The 23,865-nt window shown below is 43.7% G+C and overlaps 1 protein-coding gene across 1 annotated transcript in view; it reads right to left on the reverse strand.

Moving 5' to 3' along the window:
* Nucleotides 1-3,757: 3,757 nt before the first annotated feature.
* The window catches only part of LOC135105965 (uncharacterized), a 100,575-nt gene continuing 80,467 nt past the window's right edge, over nucleotides 3,758-23,865 (reverse strand). The window contains exons 3-6 of the mRNA XM_064014705.1: nucleotides 9,263-9,362; nucleotides 8,283-8,332; nucleotides 5,634-5,727; nucleotides 3,758-3,795 (exon numbers count right to left, since the gene is read on the reverse strand). Of these exons, the coding sequence (XP_063870775.1) occupies nucleotides 3,758-3,795; nucleotides 5,634-5,727; nucleotides 8,283-8,332; nucleotides 9,263-9,362 (282 nt within the window). The remainder of the gene's footprint in view (nucleotides 3,796-5,633; nucleotides 5,728-8,282; nucleotides 8,333-9,262; nucleotides 9,363-23,865) is intronic.

A 23,865-nucleotide genomic window follows, 5' to 3' on the forward strand; every position in this document is an offset into this window, starting at 1 on the left:
AAGAGAAAAGAAAGAAGATTTAGATGAAAGATTAAGGAAAAGTTACCGAAGTAGAACACTGAAGGAAGAGAGAGAGAGAGAGAGAGAGAGAGAGAGAGAGAGAGAGAGAGAGAGAGAGAGAGAGAGAGAGAGAGAGAGAGAGAGAGAGAGAGAATCGTGCAAGTGGAAGTTAAGCAAATCATCTAACCCACCACCACCACCACCACCACCACCACCATAATTTTTCCTCCTCCCTTCACCCTCCCGTCACACTTGCTATCTTTCTTTCCTGCAGCCGGATGGAGATTTGGACAGTAAGCGAGGAGGAGGAGGAGGAGGAGGAGGAGGAGGAGGAGGAGGAGGAGGAGGAGGAGGAGGAGGAGGAGGACGCTCGCTACAGGAAAACTAAGATAGCGTTCCTCCATTACCCTCCTCCCTTCTCCTCCCTTCCATTAATCTCCCTTCTCTCCCTCTGTCCTCCCTTCCATTACCCCTCATTACCCTCCCTTCCTCCCCTTCCCATCCTCTCCATTCTTAGTATTCCCCTTTCTCTTCTTCATCTCCATTATTCCTCTCTTCTAAATCTACTTTTTCTCTCCATTTTTCTTGTGTCTTTCATATTTCCATCTTCATTTTCTCTTCCTTTTGTCTTCTCTTTTTTTCTGATTCTTATCTTCCATGTTATTTCCTTGTTTTCCATTTGAATCTCTTTCTCTTTCTACTTTGTTATCTCTATTTATTTCTCTTTTTCTTTTTCCTCCTTTGTCTTATCTGCTCTCTTCTCTCTCTTTTTCCGTTTCTTCACCTCCATTTCTCATCTTATCTCTACTTCTCAATCCTCACCGTGTCTTTCTCTCATTTTTATCCCTTTTCCTCTCATACCTTCTCTTTTAATTCCGTTTTTCTCGTTTCCTTCCTTCTTTTCTCCCTTTTTCCCTTTTCTTTCAAATCTCCCTAATTTTCTCTTCAGTTTTATATAATTACATCTCTCCCTCTCCCTACTCTCTCTTTCTCTCTTCTAGTTCTCCTTCTCTTCCTCTCCTCCTCTTCACACTCCTTCCTTCTCTCTTTCCTCTGTTTTTAGCAAGCGTTCTTGGTAATGGAATATTCAAGTGAAAGGGAAGAGGGAAAGGAGAAGAAAAGGAAGATCTAAGTGCTAAGATAAATGTGAATGGTAAGGACAAACGGAATGGAAGAAGAGAAGGAGGGGAGAGAAGAGAAAAGGAGAGGGGAAGAGAGGGATGGAAGTCGTAAGAGAGGGGAATGAATGAGGAAGAGGAAGGATGAAGTAGAAGAGAAAGGGGAGAGAAGTAGGAAGAATAACAGAACATTTTCACTCTTACACACACACACACACACACACACACACACACAGAGAGAGAGAGAGAGAGAGAGAGAGAGAGAGAGAGAGAGAGAGAGAGAGAGAGAGAGAGAGAGAGAGAGAGAGAGAGAAAGGAAAAGATAGGTCAGGTACAAAGTTACACACTTAAGCGCAAACCACACTCAGTGAATTCTTAAGAAGACAAAATTGACTCCATCACATGACGAATGGAAAACTTGTCTGGGACTGAATACCAAGTGGATGTGAGTGGATAGGAATGACTCTCCACTTGCCTCCACTCCCCCCAACCCTTCCATTTTTCCCATTCCTCTCTCTCTCTCTCTCTCTCTCTCTCTCTCTCTCTCTCTCTCTCTCTCTCTCTCTCTCTCTCTCTCTCTCTCTCTCTGGTAATGTGAGTGTGTTGTTATTTTCCTGTGTGTGTGTGTGTGTGTGTGTGTGTGTGTGTGAGAGAGAGAGAGAGAGAGAGAGAGAGAGAGAGAGAGAGAGAGAGAGAGAGAGAGAGAGAGAGAGAGAGAGAGAGAGAGAGAGAGAGAGAGAGAGAAAACAAACATTCCCTTACAATAAAGTACCCAGCAAAATCCTTAAAACCACAACTCACATCTTTCATTTTTCTTCGCTGACTTTGTTTGTTGCCCTTAGGTTTTCCTCCTCCCCCTGCTTAAAAAAACATCTATTCAGCATACACACGCAAATTATACAGTCATACGATCCCTTCACAAACAAACTCTGGAAGCTTTTACAGTACAGCTCCAGTCCCCCGCCACCCAGACAGCCACCCATTCACCCCCACAGCCGGCCAGCCAACCTCATCTCTATCCCTCTCGTTCCCCAGCCAGCCAGTCGCCCTCCCAGCCAGCCACTCAACTTCACCTCTACACTTCGCGTCCACCCAGCCAGCCAGCCAGCATCGTCTCTACATCTCCTGTCCTCCAGCCAGCCAGCCTCCTTCACCCACGGCAGGCAGTGTAGGAAGGCCAGGAGGGGTGCTCATATTGTGCCTCTTGAATGTGGTAGCTTCACAAAGACAACTCCTCCATCTCCACCCCCTCCTCTCTCTCTCTCTCTCTCTCTCTCTCTCTCTCTCTCTCTCTCTCTCTCTCTCTCTCTCTCTCTCTCTCTCTCTCTCTCTCTCTCTCCTTGACAACTAGCCCAAACGGAGACACGGAAACAGCCAGGCTAGTAGTGTAGTCGCTTGGTCCTCGCGCCGCCCTGCCGTCCCTGCCATTGCCCGCGTGTTACTTAGCCAGAGAGGGAAACACCGATGCTATTTGTATGTACATAGTGTATAATGAATAAGCCGGAGTGGCGCGTCAAGCGGGAGCCAGCGATGGGAAAGACATGGTATTTATAATGTGAGATAAGAATGTGAATGGCATGGACAATGTTTTTCCATATTTTTCCTTTTTATTATTATGTAAGAGGGATGTTGGCCAAGGGCAGGAAAAATTACGGTTCCCAAAAGAAAATGGGCCAAAAAGGATTATTCTAAGTCTGAAAAGTGTCTTGACAAATCGCTCTCGGAAGAACTCAAGTCGTAGGAAAGGGAAAATACAGAAGCAGGCAGGGAGTTCCAGAAATCCAGACGTCTAAGGCTTATCTATTTCTTATTTCAACTGTGCGTTAGAGAGAGAGAGAGAGAGAGAGAGAGAGAGAGAGAGAGAGAGAGAGAGAGAGAGAGAGAGAGAGAGAGAGAGAGAGAGAGAGTGTGTGTGTGTGTGTGTGTTAGTATCCCCATTGTTGTCTCTAAACTACCCCTAAAATGCTGCACGCTGTATCAAGTACAACATTTAAACACATCCCGTACTGCATCTCCCACATTACGCACAGTTCCATGCTCCGGCCACCGAAAATCTAATTTCCTGCGTGTTTGTGTCTCTGCGGCAGGGAGCAAAAATATCATCGCCGTTAAGCTGGATCAAAGCATTAGTCTCCACGAAATGAATTACAGTTAGTACAGAAATGTCTTTGAAAACGTGGCTATTTTTCTTTTTTTTTTCCTCTTTTTCTGCAGGATGAGCTCTGACAAATACTGCCTTGATTTGCCATCGTTATGTAGCACCAGTGATAGTAGTAAGACCGCATTTCCAAACCATTTAGCGTCTTTTCTCGGGATATAAAAGGGTCTAGAAGATATCACTGTGGTTTTCAAAGATATTTTCGTTAATAGGCGAAAGACGTCCATGAGAACTAGGACTAATAATCTCCGTGGTCTTTGAAAATAATCCTAATAAAAATCATAGGCATTGAAGAATACAAGTCAATTTGTTGGTATCGGTGGTGCAGGCGGCTCAGGACACAAGGTAGCGGGGTAAGGGGACTAAAGAACACGTCCCGCAGTCCCAGAAGGTCAGAGAGGGAATGAAAAAGAGCGCTTGGGTGAAAAAGAAAAGAAAAGAGAAAGAAAAAGACTTGTTGCAGCCTCCCTCGCGTTTACAGTCAGAATTTCGGGGACTGTCGGAGCACGGCGGGCTGCGCTGTGAGAATTTAGAATTGCCAGGTGAGTGAAAGCAGATTTGCATTACGATATAGAGAAGGATTAACGTCAAAGTGAACAGCGAATTCTAGCGCTCGAACCATTACATTCCAACACACACACACACACACACACACACACACACACACACACACACACACACACACACACACACACACACACACACACACACACACACACACACACACACACACACACACACACACACACACACACACACACACAGTCCCACGGGTTCGTACAGTCGGGTATCGTGCTAAGTGAAAATAGAAACACGGTCAAGAGCCTTCCAAATGATAGTCTTCGTTCCCTCTCTGCCTCTACATCACTCCCTCCACGCCGCCCTTCAGAGACCCACCCATCATCCGCTAACCACAACGCTCTTCCTTATAATGGTGTGTTTTGACGCTGCGGCCTGTGCTTCTTTCTCTCCTCCCCTGGTACTTGAACTGTTATTCGTTATCAGCGTGTATAAGCTCTGTAACTTGTCAATACGTGTTTGTGTGGGTGTCTGGGGGTGTGTGTGTTTCGTTTAAGTTGTGTTGTGTTTGTCTGTTGTCTGTTTGGTTTTTTTGTCTCACTGTATTTTATTTTATTTTATTTTTATTTATTAATTTTTTTATTTATTTATTTTTTTTTTTTTGCTTACTTAACCTCTCTCTATCACACTCTCTCTACTTGCAAATGCTATCTATATATTTTCTATCAGTCCCTTCTTCTACATCCCCTCTTCCCGTCTCTCTGTAATCTTATATTTAGGTTTTCTCTCTATTTCCTCATCTGTCTACTTTTTATTAGTCCCTCCCTCTAGACTCCCTCTTTCTCATCTGTCTACCGGCTGTCTACCAGGATTTATCTACTGGCTGTCACTGTCACTGCCTGCTGCGTGGTAGTGACCTTCTATCGCTGGGTCCGCGCCTCCGCTCACCGCTTCCCCCCGCAGCCCCGCCCGCCTCCCTTGCTCCCTGCCTCCCTGCCTCACCAATTCATCCATACCACCGCCACCCGCCGCGCAAGGGACACCCAATATCTCTTCATTACAAGGCTTCCTTTGGCCGCTTCACTCCTGCTCTTCCTCCTGCTGGTGATCCTCCTCTTTCTCCTACTACTGCTACTACTACTACTACTACTGTTGCTGCTGCTGCTACTGCTGCTACAATTTTTCTTTCCTTTCCGTTCCCATCTTCCTCCGGCAAAAATATTCAGGCATTCTCTCATTTCTTTGTTTCCTCTTCCTCTTCCTCGTCTTCCTCTTCATCCTACTCTTTCTCGGGTCACCAAACGAACCGTTCTATCCGGCTACACATTTCTCTCTCTCTCTCTCTCTCTCTCTCTCTCTCTCTCTCTCTCTCTCTCTCTCTCTCTCTCTCTCTCTCTCTCTCTCTCTCTCTCTCATCTTTCCTTGTTCTCCCCAACTCCCCAATCCAGCATCCTCCTTTTTTATTAACGTATCTCCTCCTCTTCCTCCTTCGCCTCCTCCTTCGCCTCCTCTTCCTTCTCGTCTTCGTCTTCTCCCTTGGGCAAGACTCCCTCATTACACAACCAGATGGGTGATACCTTGGCCCCTTCCTCCCTTCCTCTCCCCTCTAGCCGATATCTTCAAATCCATCTTGGTGGTGGTGGTAGTGGTGGTGGTGGTGGTGGTGGTGGTGGTGGTGGTGGTGATGGTGGTTCTACCGCTATGTCCAGTACTGCTGCTGTTGCCACTACTACTACTACTACTACTACTACTACTACTGCTGCTGCTGTTTCTACTACTTCTAATATTATTTTTGTGCTCTAAAAGAGTTTTCCTTCCATCAAATACCTTCCCCCTACCTTCCACACTATAAAGCTCCTTTTCTACAGTACCATTATATTTCAACAGTAGCACACTAAGCTTTCTGGCGTCCCTTTCTCCGCTGCCAGACCTCTGAGAATGGCACAATACAAAATAAACATATAAAGAGATGTATTTTACTTTTCCCGTATTAAGAGTGAACCGACATAGCAGTCAAGAGAGAGAGAGAGAATAAAGGCAATATGAATGGGTCTGTATTTTCTATCATCAGTAAAAGATAAAAGGGAGACAACAACATTTTTCTGTCCTCTTTGAATATCAAATGAAAACTAAGTATATACAGATCTTCAAAAAACGGGAAAAAATATATATAAAAACAAAAACAGGTTTCAACAAACCTGTTAAATATCATCAGAAAAACATAATAATTATGAATCTTAACGAAAACTGAATAAACTATTTAAACTATGCATGACCAGATGCACACAATCAACATTTTAGAAGATATGAAGCAAAAGGCAAAGTAAACATGAAGAACAAAACCGTAATGTGTACAAAAATAAAATAAAACAATCTCATATTCCTAAAAAAGAAACGGACTTTTATATAAAAAAATAAATAAAATCTAAAAATATATATAAGTGATCACCGGACGTATTATTCAGCAGTGCAAGAGTTACAAGAGCAATATTCAATTTAGCAAGTCCTCCACACATTTGCTATACAAGTCTGGATTTGTATTATCAACCATTTAAGCGCCTGATCCCAGTTGCTCATAGCACACTCTAATGGAAACAAGGCATTCAACACTGTTTTCCTGGCACTCTTCCTTCCACATATCTGCTATACAGTACAGTTCTGGATCTGTATACCCAACCATTTCAACGCCTTATCTCAACTACTAGCAGTCTTCGGTGGAATCATGGCATTCAATAGTACTCTCGTGTCTCTAGTGACGGTTTAACAATGTTTCTATACCATGAAGAGGAAAAGAGACCAGTGGGGCCCCAGTTAATCACCTCCGTGGCCTTTGAAAACACTTCTGACGAGAGGCAATGCATTCAAGAATACGGATCGTGGTCTCATCAACACGACAAAGGTTTCGGGTACTCAGGAAAATTGCAGGGACTCTTCTTGATCCCTATAAGTACTTGAATCCTTCACCTAATTGCCACATCACCGTATTCATGAGCTGTCCTCCTCCTCCTCCTCCTCCTCCTCCTCCTCCTCCTCCTCCTCCTCCTCCTCCTCCTCCTCTTCTTTCTCCTCCTTTTCCTCACTCCCGCCCGAGGCAATAATCCTTCTCCTTCTCTCCCTTCTACTCCTTTCCATATTCATATCCTCCTCAATATGAGTCACGATTGAGAGAGAGAGAGAGAGAGAGAGAGAGAGAGAGAGAGAGAGAGAGAGAGAGAGAGAGAGAGAGAGAGAGAGAGAGAGAGAGAGAGAGAGAGGCAGGCAGGCAAATCAGAAATAATGTAACGATCGTAAGTTATGCATTGCCCAGCGTCTCTTCCTGATTCTAGTTTACGTCCTACTGAGAGGCAAGACCGAGAAACGAGGCTGAAAAATACACGCTGGACTTTTCAGAATCAATGTGGATAGGACAATGAGTTCAACTGGGAAGGTCACTGATGAATAACAGAAAGAGAGATGGAAGCTGAAAAAAAAAATATCTCGAGAACTTCGCAGAAAATATTTTGAGCGAGATCCTAAGAATCGTGAAAAATGAAAGGCTGCATTCCTAAGCGCTTTGTTCCCTCATTTCTCAGTTTCCAAAGAGATGTGACTAACTGGGTTCTCAAGTGCGTTTTTCTCTACTGACGAGGTCTAAAATATCTTCAACGGAATCTTAACAATTATGAGAGATGAGAAATTGTATCCTTAAATGCTTTCTTCTTTAATCTCTCAACTGGCAAAGAGCTTAGACCAGCTGTATTCTCAAGGGTGTTTTCTCCAACGATGAAGCAGAATCTTTCTTAAACTATCACTTGAATTATGAAAACATTTTGAAATACTCAGTAACGTACAGACTCGGTGTCAAATTTGTCGAGTTGAGACGAAATGTTTTAATGCATGGTGCAGGTCAGAGGTCAGTGCTGGTAAGTGTTTTGTCTCTACTGATGAAAGAATGCTTAACGAGCAGTAGAGTAATCGTCAGTTGTTAAGTAGCATACAAACACTTTAGCTGTCAGAGTTTTTCCTCAAGTGTAATTCCTCTAATGTAGGAATCTATCATTTGTCAGGTTCTACTAGAATTAGGAGACTAAAGAGATCAGAGGACTAAAGACCGAGAATAAATAAAACAAACTGCAAGTCAGTGCTGGTTACTCAACTTCTGACCTCAAGTGACGGGGAATAATTAACAGATGGCTGGATGTGTACTGTCTGCAAGCCACCTCTTCACTTTAACCGTGTGGCTGCTGTGGCTTCCCAGCTTGATACAGTGATCTAGTGCAAATACAGATTACAACTTTAAAAGGTGATACTTACAACAAAGAAAGTGATAGAATAGAGAAAGTAGTTAATTTGTTGTTTGCTTAGGGTCACTCGAATGAAATAAGTGTAATTAGCGGTGTTAACAGCTCGTGTCTATCCTGTGTTCTGTCTGTATTCAGTCTATCTGTCTGTCTGTCTATATGTTGTCTCCTTGTCTGTCCTTCAAGTCCGTCTTTCCCTCCCCGTACCAGCGAGTGAGTGTCTCTAGGTCCCTTGTCTCTCTCGTTCTCGTCTGCACCTGTGAGAACAAAGCCCACAGTAAGAGGCATGGAAAGGGGGAACTGAGGAGAAAAATGCCTCAAAAAATAAAGAACAGTAAGGAAACTGAGAATAAAATTTTGGTGGAAAATGCAAGGGTACACAGAGAGAGAGAGAGAGAGAGAGAGAGAGAGAGAGAGAGAGAGAGAGAGAGAGAGAGAGAGAGAGAGAGATGTGTATCTATATATATATATATATATATATATATATATATATATATATATATATATATATATATATATATATATATATATATATATATATATACTTACACAAACACACACACACATAAGGGGAAAAAATAAAAGCAAGGGAGAATATGTGAGGGCGCGTGACATGAAAGGAGAGGAGGAAATTAAGAGGGAGAGAAAAGGAAAGAAGGGAAGGGAAAGTAAAGGAAGTGAAGGAAGAGAGGATAACAGAATGAATAAATGGGGAGAAGAAAGAAAAGAAGGGACAGGAAGATAGGGAGGGAGAGGGAGCTGAGGGGAGGGAAGTGGTTGGGGAAAGAAATGAGGGAGGGAAAAAACTAATGAGTGGCCATGAGCGTTGGAATAAAACAGAACTATGAGTCAGTGTGCACGCCGCGGGGCACGGGATGAGGGGGCGGGGCGGGACGAGGCGTGAGTGATGAGAGAGAGAGAGAGAGAGAGAGAGAGAGAGAGAGAGAGAGAGAGAGAGAGAGAGAGAGAGAGAGAGAGAGAGAATCACCTATGTACAACCTTTCTCTTTACAATTGACTACATGAAATGAGTCTTTTAACACCTCCCCCCCCCTCTCTCTCTCTCTCTCTCTCTCTCTCTCTCTCTCTCTCTCTCTCTCTCTCTCTCTCTCTCTCTCTCTACCCCCTCACCCCTCACACCCAACACCCAACAACAACTACTACAATGTTAATAAGGTCATCACTCACCTGCTGCCACTAATGACTTCGCCAGGTGGGTGAGGACAGGTGTGGCAGTGGCAGCCTTTCCCCAGCCAGCAGGACCCCACAGGAGCCCGCCACCTTGCCCCTGGGGAGAGATGCCCGTTATCCTCCAGCAGAGCGTCGCGGCGGGAAGAGGCAGGAAGAGGCAGGAAGGGTGTTGGGGCCAAATGCAGAGGGTAAGGTGGTGATGGTAGTGGCGGTTGTGGTGGTAGTGGTTTAAAGGGACAGTAAAGTGAAGGAAGGAAAGTGGGTTGGAGATGAGAAGAGAGAGGGTGGGAGACAGAGAGAGGGAGGCAGGCAGGCAGGTGGGTGGGTGGGTTAAAGGGGAAATGTACGTAGGAAGGAAGGGGTGAAGGTGAAGTGATGGACGGTATTGGGTTTGTAGGGTTGAGTAAATGTGGGATTTAATGCAATGTGGATGAAGAGGGTGATGATTCAGATGGAAATATTGGTATAAGGGAAACAATTACTTAGTATGAGGATTATAGTGTGGGGTGATTGACGATATGGTTTGCTGGGCTGAGTAAATGCGAGACCTGATGGGAATGTGATGAGGAGGGTGATACTTTACTGGGAAATACGACTATAAGAGAAAGAATGTTAAGGGAGGGAACTCTGAAAGGAGGGGAGATGGAAGGTCAGGTTTGGCAGTCGCGTAAATATTATGAGATCTGGTTCCATATTCTTAAACTATTCAGTGTCTTATCTCAACTACTTTCAGCAGGCCTTAGTGGACGCTATTAGGGTTTTCAAGAGTTACTTCATGATTCTAGTGACAGTTTGACAAGAATTCTGCATCATTAATGAAAAATACACATAAGGACTTGGCTAGTTATCTCTGTGGTCTTTAAAAATAATCATGAAGGGAGAGCCGAACCCTTAAGAACACTTTATGATTCAATAGAGGTAAGAAAGATGACGCTTTACCTAAATGAAGTAACTGTAATCTTATATCATTAACGGAAAAAAAATACTAAAAGAAATCTGATAAATCGCCTCTGTGGCCTTTGAAAAAAAAAATCCTGATAGGAGAACAAAACGTCTACAAACACCGCAGAGACTCGCTAAGTAAGACAAACACGATACTTTACCTACAACACAAGTAAAAGGAAAAGAATAATAAGCCTAAAAGACAAGAGGGAGATAAAGGAATCAGCGATGCCCCGAGGTGATGAGACGGAAGAAGCAGTGGTGAGGGAAGAGAGATGAATCAAGTGAGAGAGAGAGAGAGAGAGAGAGAGAGAGAGAGAGAGAGAGAGAGAGAGAGAGAGAGAGAGAGAGAGAGAGAGAGAGAGAGAGAGAGAGAGAGAGAGAGAGAGAGAGAGAGAGAGAGAGAGAGATAGGTGACTCGCAAGTGTAGCCACAAAAGTACAGCGCTGGTTGGCTTTATTGCTTATAAACCTCAACATTCCAAGAGGAGGCGCCTTATCGCTTCCCTTATTGGTGTCCTTATCGAGGCGCGGGGCGGGTCCTCTGCCTCCTGCCGCGGTAGTTAGAGTTACTTGGGTCCTTCCAGCTCAAAGTTATAATAGAGAACAGCCACGTAAAGAATGATGGTGAATGGCGGAGGCTGTTAGTGTGCGTCTTTTAAACTCATACTTCGTTATATAGATACATCTCTCTCTCTCTCTCTCTCTCTCTCTCTCTCTCTCTCTCTCTCTCTCTCTCTCTCTCTCTCTCTCTCTCTCTCTCTCTCTCTCTCGTGACCTTTCCTCTTCCCTCTTTGCAGTACAGCTTATAGTAATCCAGAAGTAAACGTTCTTTCTTTCCTTGCTCCGCGTCCTGTTTTCTTTAATACCGAGTTACGGGGAAGCACTCAAGGATGACACGTTAATACGCTTCAACGTTTAATCAAATAGAACCCATGGCACGAACTTAGTCTCTCTCTCTCTCTCTCTCTCTCTCTCTCTCTCTCTCTCTCTCTCTCTCTCTCTCTCTCTCTCTCTCTCTCTCTCTCTCTCTGTATGTATGTATCTATCTATCTATTAATTTATTTGTTCATTCAATCACTTATTTATTTATTTCTTCATCTATTCATTTATCTATCTATCTATCTATCTATGTCTATCTATTTACCCATTTATCTGTCTATCTATCAATCGCTAATCCTCTATCTTTCCTTTTCCTCTTATTCCTTCTACTCTCTCTCTCTCTCTCTCTCTCTCTCTCTCTCTCTCTCTCTCTCTCTCTCTCTCTCTCTCTCTCTCTCTCTGGCCAAGGCGGCGTTTCCTGTAGCAAGAGATTTTGTTCCATTCATCCACTGTCTTTTTTTATTTCCTCACATGAGCGAACAAAATTGGACAACTCCCTTTGTTTGGTCGCTGTTTTCAAAATTTTCGTGACTTTTCTTCATTTTTCTCTCCCTCTGCGTGTGTGTGTGTGTGTGTGTGTGTGTGTGTGTGTGTGTGTGTGTGTGTGTGTGTGTGTGTGTGTGTGTGTGTGTGTGTGTTTCCACGTAAAAGTTTCCAAGTATATAATGAAAAAAAGGAGTTTTCATAAGTTAAAAAGAAAACTTCATTTGTGGATGAAGAAATATATGAAATCATTCCGTACTTTTCAAAATATCATAAGTGAAAATTTATGGACAAAAGATTTTTTTACAACGATATTAAAAAAAAAAAAAATGAAGTCAGTCTTTAATACACAGTTTGTTGGAGATATTTTTTTCTTCCTTTTCTTGGTATCTTATTCAAAAGCAGTGTTATTTTTTGTTATTTTTTCTTTTTTTGGCAAATATGCTTCTCTTGCCATATTTCTCTCCCTCTCCCTCTCTCTCTGTTTCTGTCTCTCTCTCTCTCTCTCTCTCCTTTTTCTACATCCCCATTTCTCTCTTTATCTCTCCTCCTCTCCCTTCTATTTTTTTCCTTTCCTTTTTATTGTGTCAGTCAATATGCTCCTTTCATTTTTTCTTCCTTCCATTCTCTCTCTCCCTTTCGTTCACTGTCTCCCGCCCTCCCTTTCTTCCTTTCTTTCTTTTCCTCCCTCCCTCCTTGTTTTTCTTCTCTATCTCGCCTATACCTCCATTCTTCCCATCTGCTCTCTTTCTCCCTTCGTACCTTCCGTTATTCCTGTTTCTACCGCTTCTTCCTCCCTCCGTTCCATCATTTCCCTTCCTTCCTTCCCTTATTCATCCCTGTCCCGCCTGGCTCCCTCTTTGCGATGCATGAGGCTCCCACCAGATAAAATATACGATTGAAAAAAATGCCGATTCAGCAACCATTGCCCGTGTGTGTGTGTGTGTGTGTGTGTGTGTGTGTGTGTGTGTGTGTGTGTGTGTGTGTGTGTGTGTGTGTGTGTGTGTGTGTGTGTGTACTGTTTGAAATTTCCATGTTGTAACCTGATTTTATGAATTATGGTGCATCATTACCATTACTATTATCATCACAATTTTATCACTACAATCACAAAGGCTCTCTCTCTCTCTCTCTCTCTCTCTCTCTCTCTCTCTCTCTCTCTCTCTCTCTCTCTCTCTCTCTCTCTCTCTCTCTCTCTCAGACTTGTAAGTATAAAGTCACCTTTGGCGATGTAATTCCTTCCTTCCTTCCTTCTTTCCTTCCTTCCTTCCTTCCTTCCATTTTCTTCCTGCCTTTCTTCTTTTCCTTTTTTCCTCTCTTATACTTTTTTATTTCTTTGTTTCTTTCTTCCTTTCCTCATGCCTTACATTCTTCCTTCTTTCTTTCCTTCCTTCATTCTTTAATTCTTTCAAATCTTTTTTTCTGTCAGCCTCTCCATTTATCTCCTTTCTTCATTATTCTTTCATTTATCTTTTTTTTTATGATTCATGCACTCTTTCTTCCGTTTTTCCTCCTTCGGTTTTGTTTCCTCCTTTCATTCTCCATATTTTTTTTCTTTTTCGTTACATTGTTTCCTCTCCTCCTCCTTTGTCTCTTTCTTCCACTTTCCTGTCTTTTTTTTTTCTCTCTCTCTCTCGTCTCCTTCCAGCATTGCTCTCTTTCCTCATTTCCTTTCGATTTCCTTCTTGCTCCTCCCTCCTTTTCTTGTGTAATTCTCCAATCTCGCACTAATGCCTCCTTTATTCTCCCTCCTCCGCTTAGTTTCCTTCATTCAATTCCATTTTTTTTTTCAAGTGAATCCTTTTAACCTTCCTCGTTTTCAGTCCTTGTCCAAATTTCAGAATCTTTGGATCTTCTACTTTGTTTCCTATTTTCCCGTTTGTTATTTGTCTTTGATTCTTCTTGTCATTGTTTGTTTTCTTATCTTTTTTCTTTCTACTACTACTACTACTACTACTACTACTTCTTTTTCTTTATTTCTTTCTCTACTTCTCCGTCTCCTTCTCTTGTTCTTGTCCTTCTCGTTCTCCATCTTCTTCTTCGTCTTCTTTTTTTTCTCTTTTTTCCTCATTTTCATTTTTTATACTTTTTCTGTTTCTTCTACTGCTTCTTCTTCTTCTTTCCCCTCCTTCTCCTCCTCTTCTTCCTCCTCCCCCTCCTCTTCTTTCTCTGCTTCTTCTTCTTTCTTTCTCCTACTCCTCCTCATCCTCCTCCAACTCATATTCCACCACCACCACCACCACCACCACTACCACCACCACCATCACCGCCTCCTTACTTTTCCTCCCTCTTACATGTCCTGTCCCTCCCAGCACAGCCACAGTCACACGGTTCCCGCGCCAAGTCTCACGCACAAGCATCACATTACAATTCCAGCACGTGAATCAGCGACCCCCCTAAGGCAAGCCAAGCCAGAGAGAGAGAGAGAGAGAGAGAGAGAGAGAGAGAGAGAGAGAGAGAGAGAGAGAGAGAGAGACTGCAACCCGGAATTAGTATGCTTCTTGTTTGTTGACGCCCCCTCCTCTCTCTCTCTCTCTCTCTCTCTCTCTCTCTCTCTCTCTCTCTCTCTCTCTCTCTCTCTCTCTCTCTCTCATCCTCTTCCTCCACTTCCTGTTTCTGTTTCAACTTCTGCTCCTCCTCCACCTCCTCCTCCTCCTCCCTTGCTTCTTCCTGTCTCCTCTTCCTCCTCCTCCTCCTTTGAATATTCCTGTTTTCTCTGCCTCTTCCTTCTCCTCCTATGTCTCTTCTTCCTTTTCATCCTCTTCTGTCTCCTACTCCTGTTTCGACTACTCCTCCTCCTCCTCCTCCTCTTCCTCCCTCATTAATTAAATTTATTTATTTCTCTCTCTCTCTCTCTCTCTCTCTCTCTCTCTCTCTCTCTCTCTCTCTCTCTCTCTCTCTCTCTCTCTCTCTCTCTCTCTCTCTCTCTCTCTCTCTCTCTCTCTCTCTCTCTCTCTCTCTCTCTCCGTCAGGCCAGGTCAGCACGGCACTCAGAGGCCGTCAGGAGCTATGATAGACGTGCCAGCCCAGCGCCCTCTCCCTCACTCTCTCTCTCTCTCTCTCTCTCTCTCTCTCTCTCTCTCTCTCTCTCTCTCTCTCTCTCTCTCTCTCTCTCTCTCTCTCTCTCTCTCTCTCTCTCTCCCTTCTGCAGTGCCTCCTCCGGTACAGTGTAGATATGAAGTGTCGGCGTGCTTCAGAATTACTCCCACTGATCATCACTGTGGGAGGGATGGCGAGGAATTCCTCCTGCTGCCTTGCCAATTCAGTGCAGCGTTTGTGACTCATGTGGCACGCGAAGTTTACTACTAATGATGCTTCTGCTGCTGCTGCTACTACTACTAATATTACTACTACTACTACTACTACTACTACTACTAATACTACTACTACTACTACTACTACTACTACTACTACTGCTGCTGCCGAGATCCCTTTTATTTTTCTGCATTTGATTTCATTACATTCTTTTCCTTCTCAATATCTTTTCTTTTTTCTTTTCCTGTCTCTATACAAAACACGCATACTTATTTATATCCCCATTGTCATCCCTAACCAACTTTTCAGAGCTTACACAACATGATCACTGAGTCTATTCCAGTCATCTACCACTATTCCAAAACCAGTTACTTCCATCTCCTATAAACAGTACAGTCATGGTCAGAAGTCAAAGATCATACCACATTCTATTCCTCCTCGTTTTCTTTCAATCCCAAGTCCTCTGATCTGCTAAGAAACCCCCCAACGAGTACCAAGATTACGATAAGCTATATAAATACAATCAAGGTTAGAAGCCGAGCAAGACACTGGACTCCCTTCCTCTTCGTTTTCTTTCAATCCCAAGTCTTCTGAAAAGGTAAAACCCCGCCAGCTGTCGAGTCCCGTAAGGCGACTGACTGGCAGCGGATCAGAGGACTCAAAACAAAGTAGGAGTGGAAGGAGTAGATTTCTCGACTTTTGAACATAATACCACATGCACCGTCACAGCCTCTCCTTCCCGTGCCATCCTCTCCCTCTGCAGCATCGGGTACACGCGTCCCGTCACTACCACCACCACCACCACCAGAGAGAGAGAGAGAGAGAGAGAGAGAGAGAGAGAGAGAGAGAGAGAGAGAGAGAGAGAGTGGCTTCAGAAATCGGGGTCTATTACTACCAGGAAACTAATGAGAAGAGATGCCTTTGATTCCGACCTATTTACTGTGTGTGTGTGTGTGTGTGTGTGTGTGTGTGTGTGTGTGTGTGTGTGTGTGTGTGTGTAGGCGGCGAAAGTTCAGCCATCCGTACATGAAAGGAATGTCCCTCACTACAAAGAGATCAATATATAATGAGATCCATGAATGTATGTATGTATGTATGTATGTATGTATGTATAAATAGACTTATGGATGAATGGATGGTTAAAGGCTATGTATGACGGATTAAAAGGAATAATAGGTTCGTTGCGCAGAGAGAGAGAGAGAGAGAGAGAGAGAGAGAGAGAGAGAGAGAGAGAGAGAGAGAGAGAGAGAGAGAGACTATTTCAGTAAAAAAGCCGTCCCGGAAGTGGACATAATGCGAGGCAGAGTCCGGCGCAAAGCATGCTAGAGAAAAAAAAAAAAAAGAACGGAGAAAAAAAGAAAAACAAAATTCTAAATAAAAAATGTTAGTAAAAAGAAAAAAATTGGAAAGAACCGAAAAGGAAATTCTAAAATAAAATAAAAAAATACACACATACAAAACTAAATCGACAAAAGATAGTCCCCTTATGTTATTCTATGTTATTCCACACGCATTTCCCCTTTTGAAGAAGTAAACCCACACATGTTCAGAAATATGGCAATGAAGGACGCCACAATTATTTACCTGCTGTTTTCGGCACCTTAAATCAATCAAGTAATCAATTAATCAACCAATCCATTAGCCAGTCAGTCCAAAGTCTTGTTTTTCAAATGCAATCTCTTAAAATATTTCTGCAGTCAAGCGTGTGTGTGTGTGTGTGTGTGTGTGTGTGTGTGTGTGTGTGTGTGTGTGTGTGTGTGTGTGTGTGTGTTTGTGTGTGCGTGTGTCTAGAGTCACAATTCAAGCACGTATGTGTGAGTGTATCCAACTGCATGACAGACACGAACACAAGCAAGACAGCCAGGTATTTGGAAACAAGCCTCCTAATGCCCAAATACACCCAGCGACATTCTTAAGCTACACAAGGACAAGGCTGGAGCAGTAAGTAGGCGCCGTGGCAGCCGCGTCCCTAGGGCCCGTCGGCGGCAGCGGCAGCGAGGCCCAATCAAGGAGGTTTCCTGAGTGGCAGGTAATAAGTCGGTGATCCAAGAGGCAGGGAAATGAGAGCGGCTCCTTCACTTCCCAGCGACGGAGAGAGAGAGAGAGAGAGAGAGAGAGAGAGAGAGAGAGAGAGAGAGAGAGAGAGAGAGAGAGAGAGAGAGAGAGAGAGAGAGAGAGAGAATTTCCATTGATTTAGCGGCCTAACTAATACAAACCACAAAGACCTCCCAGAGTCCGCAAGATGATTACCCATCAAGAACACACACAAACACACACACACACACACACACACACACACACACACACACACACACACACACACACACACACATGAGCCTAATATTTCATGCACCCTCGTAACTCCATCAGGAATCAAGTCAGTTTTGCTTCCCTCTGCACCCTCTCGACTCTCGTGGCTGAACTGAAAACACCGCGTCCCATCCCCTTGATATTTTTACTTATTCACACGAAGAGAGGAGAGAGAGGAGCCTACAAAATGCTTAGCTGATAGTAAAAAAAACAGGGAGAGTTGGGAAAGGTGCCACGAGAGAGAGGAAGAGAGGGAGAGAGAGAGAAAAGAATTGTCGTACTTAATTCACTATCCAATCTAGCTCCTCACTTGGCCTGACACCCAAGTGGAGGTCGTGTAGAGGCGAAGAGGAGAGAGGCAGACGCGTGATTCACAAGACATTCTATAGTCGCGGTCACGGGAACTCAAGGTTGCGTCATCGCATTCTGGCAGCCCACCCATCAACACTGTGTCAATATTACTGTTAGAAATATGTGCACAAAGCAATAGTGAATACCGATATAGTCAATTTCAAGGTTTGAATAATAAAATGATAAATGCTATCTCTATATATTATTAATAGTGGTGAGTAGGCTTATGATAATTATGCACTTGAAAGTAGCGAAATATGCATGTAAATATGCAGCAAAAACTTAAATGTACGAGTACTTAAACATGCACTCATATATAAGAAAATAGATATTCACTGTAATAATGATTAGTAAATTAATTGTTAACTTATCAAATTTAGCACTATAATTCATCTGTAACAAGTCTTCCTAAAGCGTCCCTCATGCATTGTTTCAGAAGGGTAGGCTGCCAGAATACGAGGGTGCAACCTTCAGTTCCCGTGAATGCGACTAAACTACAATTTTTCTACATGATACACGGGAATCTTCATACAGGGACACTACTACCAACACACTACACGCGACCTATGAACCTGGTATCTATTAAATTATAACGGAGATGTGTCACTTCATTATTTGTCACCTTAGAATGCTGGGAAACAAAACTCGTGTTACCTGTACTATTTACAGGTAACAAGGTAACAAGGGACGTCCATTTGCACAGTAAGGTCAAAATGGCAGATTGATAACACCTATTGTTTGATCTTCTCTGATATTGTTTTTCTTTCTCAGTTCATTTTTGGTCTTTCTCAGTTTATCAACTCCTGCTTCTGTACTACATGAAAATCTATTTGCATTACCCCTACTTCTACATCCTCGCACATTTTCTACTGCATTATTTTTTTCGCTTCCTGAATCACGCTTACTTCAACATAGCCTACATTCTTAAACGCTTTAGCCTCTCATCAATACTATTTTCAAGTTTAGTTGAGTTCTCACTGTTTTCCCACCAATAATACAGAATTCGTGTTAAACTATCACTAGAATCAATGTAAACACCCATAAAAAGGGCCAATGATTTCCATTACATTCTTTAAAGCATTCGAGATAAGGCGAAGAAACATTTAAAGGTAAGGAAAGACATCTTATCTATATCATTCTGTCTACATCTTCATACTTCACGGGTTTCATCTGTACCGCTCGCCACGTGTTGCAGTCTCGTTGCGTAACACTCCCGCCATTCTTCAGTTCCAGGCAGGAGTCACTCTTCTCTTCCGTTCAATTCCGCGTTTTGTTTTGCATTTTCTTGCTAGTGAAAGACGACCACCACGAAGGATATAGAGGCAGCAGATACTTAATAATGTTGAAAATTCTGACAGCAAACAGCAACACCATCATCAACACCACACTGCCTCCCGCCACTACCGCTACACTACCATCACCATCAGCAGTCACCAACCATCACCACTACCACTATCGCCATCGAGCTTCCTTGCCTTTCTTTCCCTCCATCTCCTTAGCTCACACACACACACACACACACACACACACACACACACACTGCAATACCCTCCACACCTCTCCCTCCCTCCCTCCCTTCTCCCTACACCACATCCCCTTCCCACTCACCACCAGCTCACCACCAGCTCACCACACTCCTCATAATACACTTTGAACAACGCTCCATAAAAACCTTTCATAACATTTAAAATTTTCCATGTCTCCTTGGACCAAGAAGCCGAGCAGACAACACATCTCCTGACATTCAGTTACATGGAATTCGATGCCGCTAATCAGGCTAATCCCCAGTAAGTAGGCAGCCAGGTAAAGGAGGAGGCAGGGCGAGGAGAGGATGAGGGAAGGGGCATATAAGGGGATTACAGGATCCTCACTCCTAATTAACAAGCTCATAACATGGGATACGAAGGTAATTGCCCCGACCGCTGCCTTCATGAACGGTGTCTCCTGCGCCAGGTGAGTACGCAGACTTGGGAAGCAATAACAAGAGCGGACAGGTGAGCAGGTGAGGAGGGAGAGATGCACAAGGTATAAATAGGTAAAAATGTAGATGTCATTTCCTCCCACCGCCGCTCAGCTGGGAAATGAGCAGCATTACACGGGAGGTAGCGGTCAGTGGAAGTAGTAATAATGATGCTACCTACTGGCTTGACTTTCCAGAGCACTGAGTATATCCGGGAAACGTCAGAGGTCTGTACGGAAGTGCCCTTAATGCTTTGACTGTTGAGTTTTCTCTTAGTACTGATAAAATGCTGTGGTTCACGTTCAAAGCTTAACTACAAAATGCTCAGCTAATAACAATAGGAGCTGTCCAGTAGGTCATTAATTTTAGTCCTTGTTGTTGTATTTGTACTCAGTAATATTTCCTTAAGTTAATCAGTCAGGACTACATGTGGCAGTCCCTGTATAAAACATGCCTATCTATTTCCATCTAACATCCCTATTCATAAAACTGTCTGATTTTCTTTTAAAGTTCTTTATTGACCCAGCACTAACAGCCTGATTAGTCAGTGTCAATACCAGTTCAGGAGTTTAAAATCACTCCGCTACTCGACCTAGGTTATCTATGCCTCAAGAAATAAGACTACAGACTTTCTAGGCTCGAGACACAGAGAAAATACAGCACATCAATCAAGTAAACCTTTCCGGAGTTCAATCTACAGCTGTGGCCGGCGTGGAGGGGACAGGACACAACCACTCAACTTAAAAGCTCTGCCAAATGACATCCAGTAGGAAGGTCACGACGGATATGGAGCAATCAGTGAACATCGGAAGTAAATTTTCATGTGAACTGTAGTGAAAAAAAAAAAAAAAGCTCAACCAATACGGGCAGCTAGTCCTTTCGTCCTGAGAAAAAAAATAAATAAAATAAATAAAATAAAATAAAAATGTGCTCTTAAAAGTCCAGTAACGTGCCGTCTCACACTTACACTGTATTTTGTGTTTTCCTCCAGTCTTGAGTCTTCTGAGCCGCTGAAAATCTCCTTACAAATACTTCACAACAGGTAAGGAGATCTGCGAGACTCAAGCCTGAAGGAAAACACAAAACGCAGCGCAGGTAAGAGCGGGAGGTTACTCGGCTTCTGACCACTTTCAACTGGGCAACGGTCACGTAAGCTGCACCCTCCAGAAAAAAAGAAAGAAATAACAGTCACATATACGAACCAGTGACAATTTCAAGCCAATTATCCAACTCATTGAGGCATAGCAGGGCGAAAAATACACGTTCGTTATTTTGATGTGTCAGGTGGAGGTTTCAAGACACATCCTCAAATATTACATAACTTTTTTTACCTGCACACTTTGGAACATTCAGTAGTCTTTTGTAGCCTTTGTGTTGCCCAACGCTCTTACATTATAAAAGACTAGTAAAAGAAAAAAAAAAAAAAAAAAAAAACTCTCAGAATCGCGCTTCCGAAAACAACCAAGAGGAGAGGAACCAAGAGAGAGATTTAGTTTCGAAAAGATGAATTACAGCACGTATATACTGCCGGACCAACAAGCAGTCTACCCCTAAAAATAACTATTGAATATATATATCCCATAAGAATACTAAAGCCTGCATACAGTCCTCGATGGAACCCCCTAAAGAAATACGGTATATACATCTTATAAGAATATCAAAGCTTACATGGTCCTCTATAGACCCCACGTCAGTCTTCCATGAAAAACGACCACCAAGATTCGTAACACCACTCTCCCATAATACCTGAAGATAGAAAGATAGGAGCCGGGCCACAATGTTCTCCACGACCCTTGCAGGACCTAATAACTCCCTCTTTGCCTCCCGTACTCCCTCCTATGTTTTATTCACCACCACGGAGGTGCTGATAGAGTTCCCGTGTATCCCTCACAATGAGTAGCGTGCATTTTTTATCAAGTAGAAGTAACAGGCTTAGTACAATGACGGTAAGCCATTAACTCCACGTCAGTCGACCCTTGTGCTGTGTGTGCGTGCGTGTGCGTGTGTGTGTGTGTGTGTGTTGTGTGTGTGTGTGTGTGTGTGTGTGTGTGTGTGTGTGTGGTGTGTGTGTGTGTTTGTCTATCTATCTGTACACGCGCATCTGAAAAGAGTGAGTTTACTATTACTAAGTCATGATACGGTTCTCCCTTCCCTGAACACACTCGACCTCCTTCCTCGAATAAAGATCCATATCAGGACAGCCAAAGGAGACGCATCGATGACACCAAAAGCTTTCCTAAGAATTAAAAAAAAACAATAATAAAAATAATAATAAAAACCGCCTGCTTGAGCTGACATGCCGTACACTATTCATTGCATCAAGCACGCCACAGTATGAATTAATAGCCAAAGCACACCACACGAGGGATGATGTATATTTATAATTTCCCTGAAGTAAGTGGCGATGAAAGCAAGAATGCAACTCAGACTGTAGTTAAATTGACAAGAGCCACACGTAACCCGATCACCCCAATGTACTTTTCCTCGGCTACTTCCTCAGCTCGCACCGACAAAAGCACTGCGGGACCTGTTCTAGGAAAGCGTTTCCCTGAGCATAAAAGGAATACGCATTACAAAAGACATTATACAAGTAACAGGAATCCACAAATTATATGAGAAAGATTTGAGTTGTGCAGACAGACAGACGAACACATGTATGATACTAACAACAGACAGACACACACACAGACAGGGAGACAGACAGATCGACAAACATACAGACACACACAGCACAAAACACATTTAGGGCCAACAAAGCGCAGCCTGACCAAAGTGAATCTCAGGCGACTGATCCAAGTTAGACAAAATAGGCAAATCAGGTCCACCAGAATTGTCCACAGGCACCTCTCTCTCTCTCTCTCTCTCTCTCTCTCTCTCTCTCTCTCTCTCTCTCTCTCTCTCTCTCTCTCTCTCTCTCTCTCTCTTTCTCTCTCTCTTTCTGGGTCGGTTCCTGAGATGAATTACTGAACTTTCTGCTTCCTTCCTCCTCCTCCTCCTCCTCTTCCTCCTCCTCCCTCCTCCTCCTCCTCTCTCTCCTTCTCCAGTCCTCCTCCTCCCTACGCAGCCTTCACCTGCCAGATTGGAATCCCCGCTGTGTGAAGGGTGCAACCCTGGGAAAGTTGTGTCGTGGTGTTACTGTGTGTGTGTGTGTATGTGTGTGTGTGTATGTGTGTGTGTGTGTTCATATTGGTCCTTTTTTTTTTTTTTTGTCTGGTTGTCTGGCTGTTTGTTTGTTTGTTTGTTTGTTTGTTTGTTTGCTTTACGTGTGTTTGTCTATTTGTTTTGTATGTCTACCAATCTCTCTCTGTGTGTCTGTTTGTATGCATCCATGTATGTATTGTAACAGGCAAACCTCGAGCCCTAAAAGTTCAAAATCGGGTAAAATCTGAGAGTCTACGGTCCTATGTTGTCCAAATGAACTTCCATCCCGACTTAAAAGCTCCAAGAGAGTATTTAGAGAGACAAAGTTCCCATCACAAAACACAGAAATGTTGAAACGTAATGCATTCATTTCGCTACCACGCAAAAACTGTTCGTGGGTCCCTCCGTATATGCAAATAAGAGAATAGTGAAGTACATCATTGCCTTTCTGAATTCACTACCCAGTCACGTGGCATTCATTACAATCTCGAGATGCAGCTCACGGCGAGTCATGAGCGATAAAATACTGGGCTAACTAACTCATCACTAGCAACAGATCACCTTACGCTCGATGTTTGAACATGAAGCACATTGCAAACGTAAGTAAGGGCGAACCAGTTAGCAGGACAGGCAGGTAGGCAGGCAGGGCAGGTAGGCAGGCAGGGCAGGTAGGCAGGCAGGCGGGCAGGCGGGCAGGCAGGCAGGCAGGCGCTCGTCATATCCAACAATGCCAAGTATTTGCATAGGAATCATAAGCTGCTTTCCGTGCACAGATCCTCAATAACACGGCTATTACTGAAGGGCACGATGGAAAACAGTCCCTTCATGAAGTGTCCAATTATAGTTTCCGTGCACGACTTGGGAATATACGGGGAGATGCACGAGAGGCAGACACGCACACATCACGCACCTACCTCTACACACACACATACACACACACACACACACACACACCACGCATGGGCACCTTCTCCTCTGTCCTCCATACGCCCCCCCCTTGGTAACCAGCACAAAGACGAGTGTGATCCTCGGCATTACTATAAAAAATTGACAACCTAATTCCAGCCGCTCGTGTCGAATCTCCATAAATTGAGAGGCGACGCAGCGAGCCCCTCAGCAAGGCCCGCCCGTCACCTTCATAGAGCGGCACCGAGCAATCATCCGCGTGAGTGAGTGAGCGGGCGGACACTGCGCCTCTTTCCCGGGTGATGAATTCCGCGAAACAAGGATCACGAAATGTCGACCCTTCAGATCCCGCGAGGACGATCCGGGGACGC

Source organism: Scylla paramamosain, chromosome 1 (assembly GCF_035594125.1).
Source record: "Scylla paramamosain isolate STU-SP2022 chromosome 1, ASM3559412v1, whole genome shotgun sequence".
NCBI classification, from domain to species: domain Eukaryota; kingdom Metazoa; phylum Arthropoda; class Malacostraca; order Decapoda; family Portunidae; genus Scylla; species Scylla paramamosain.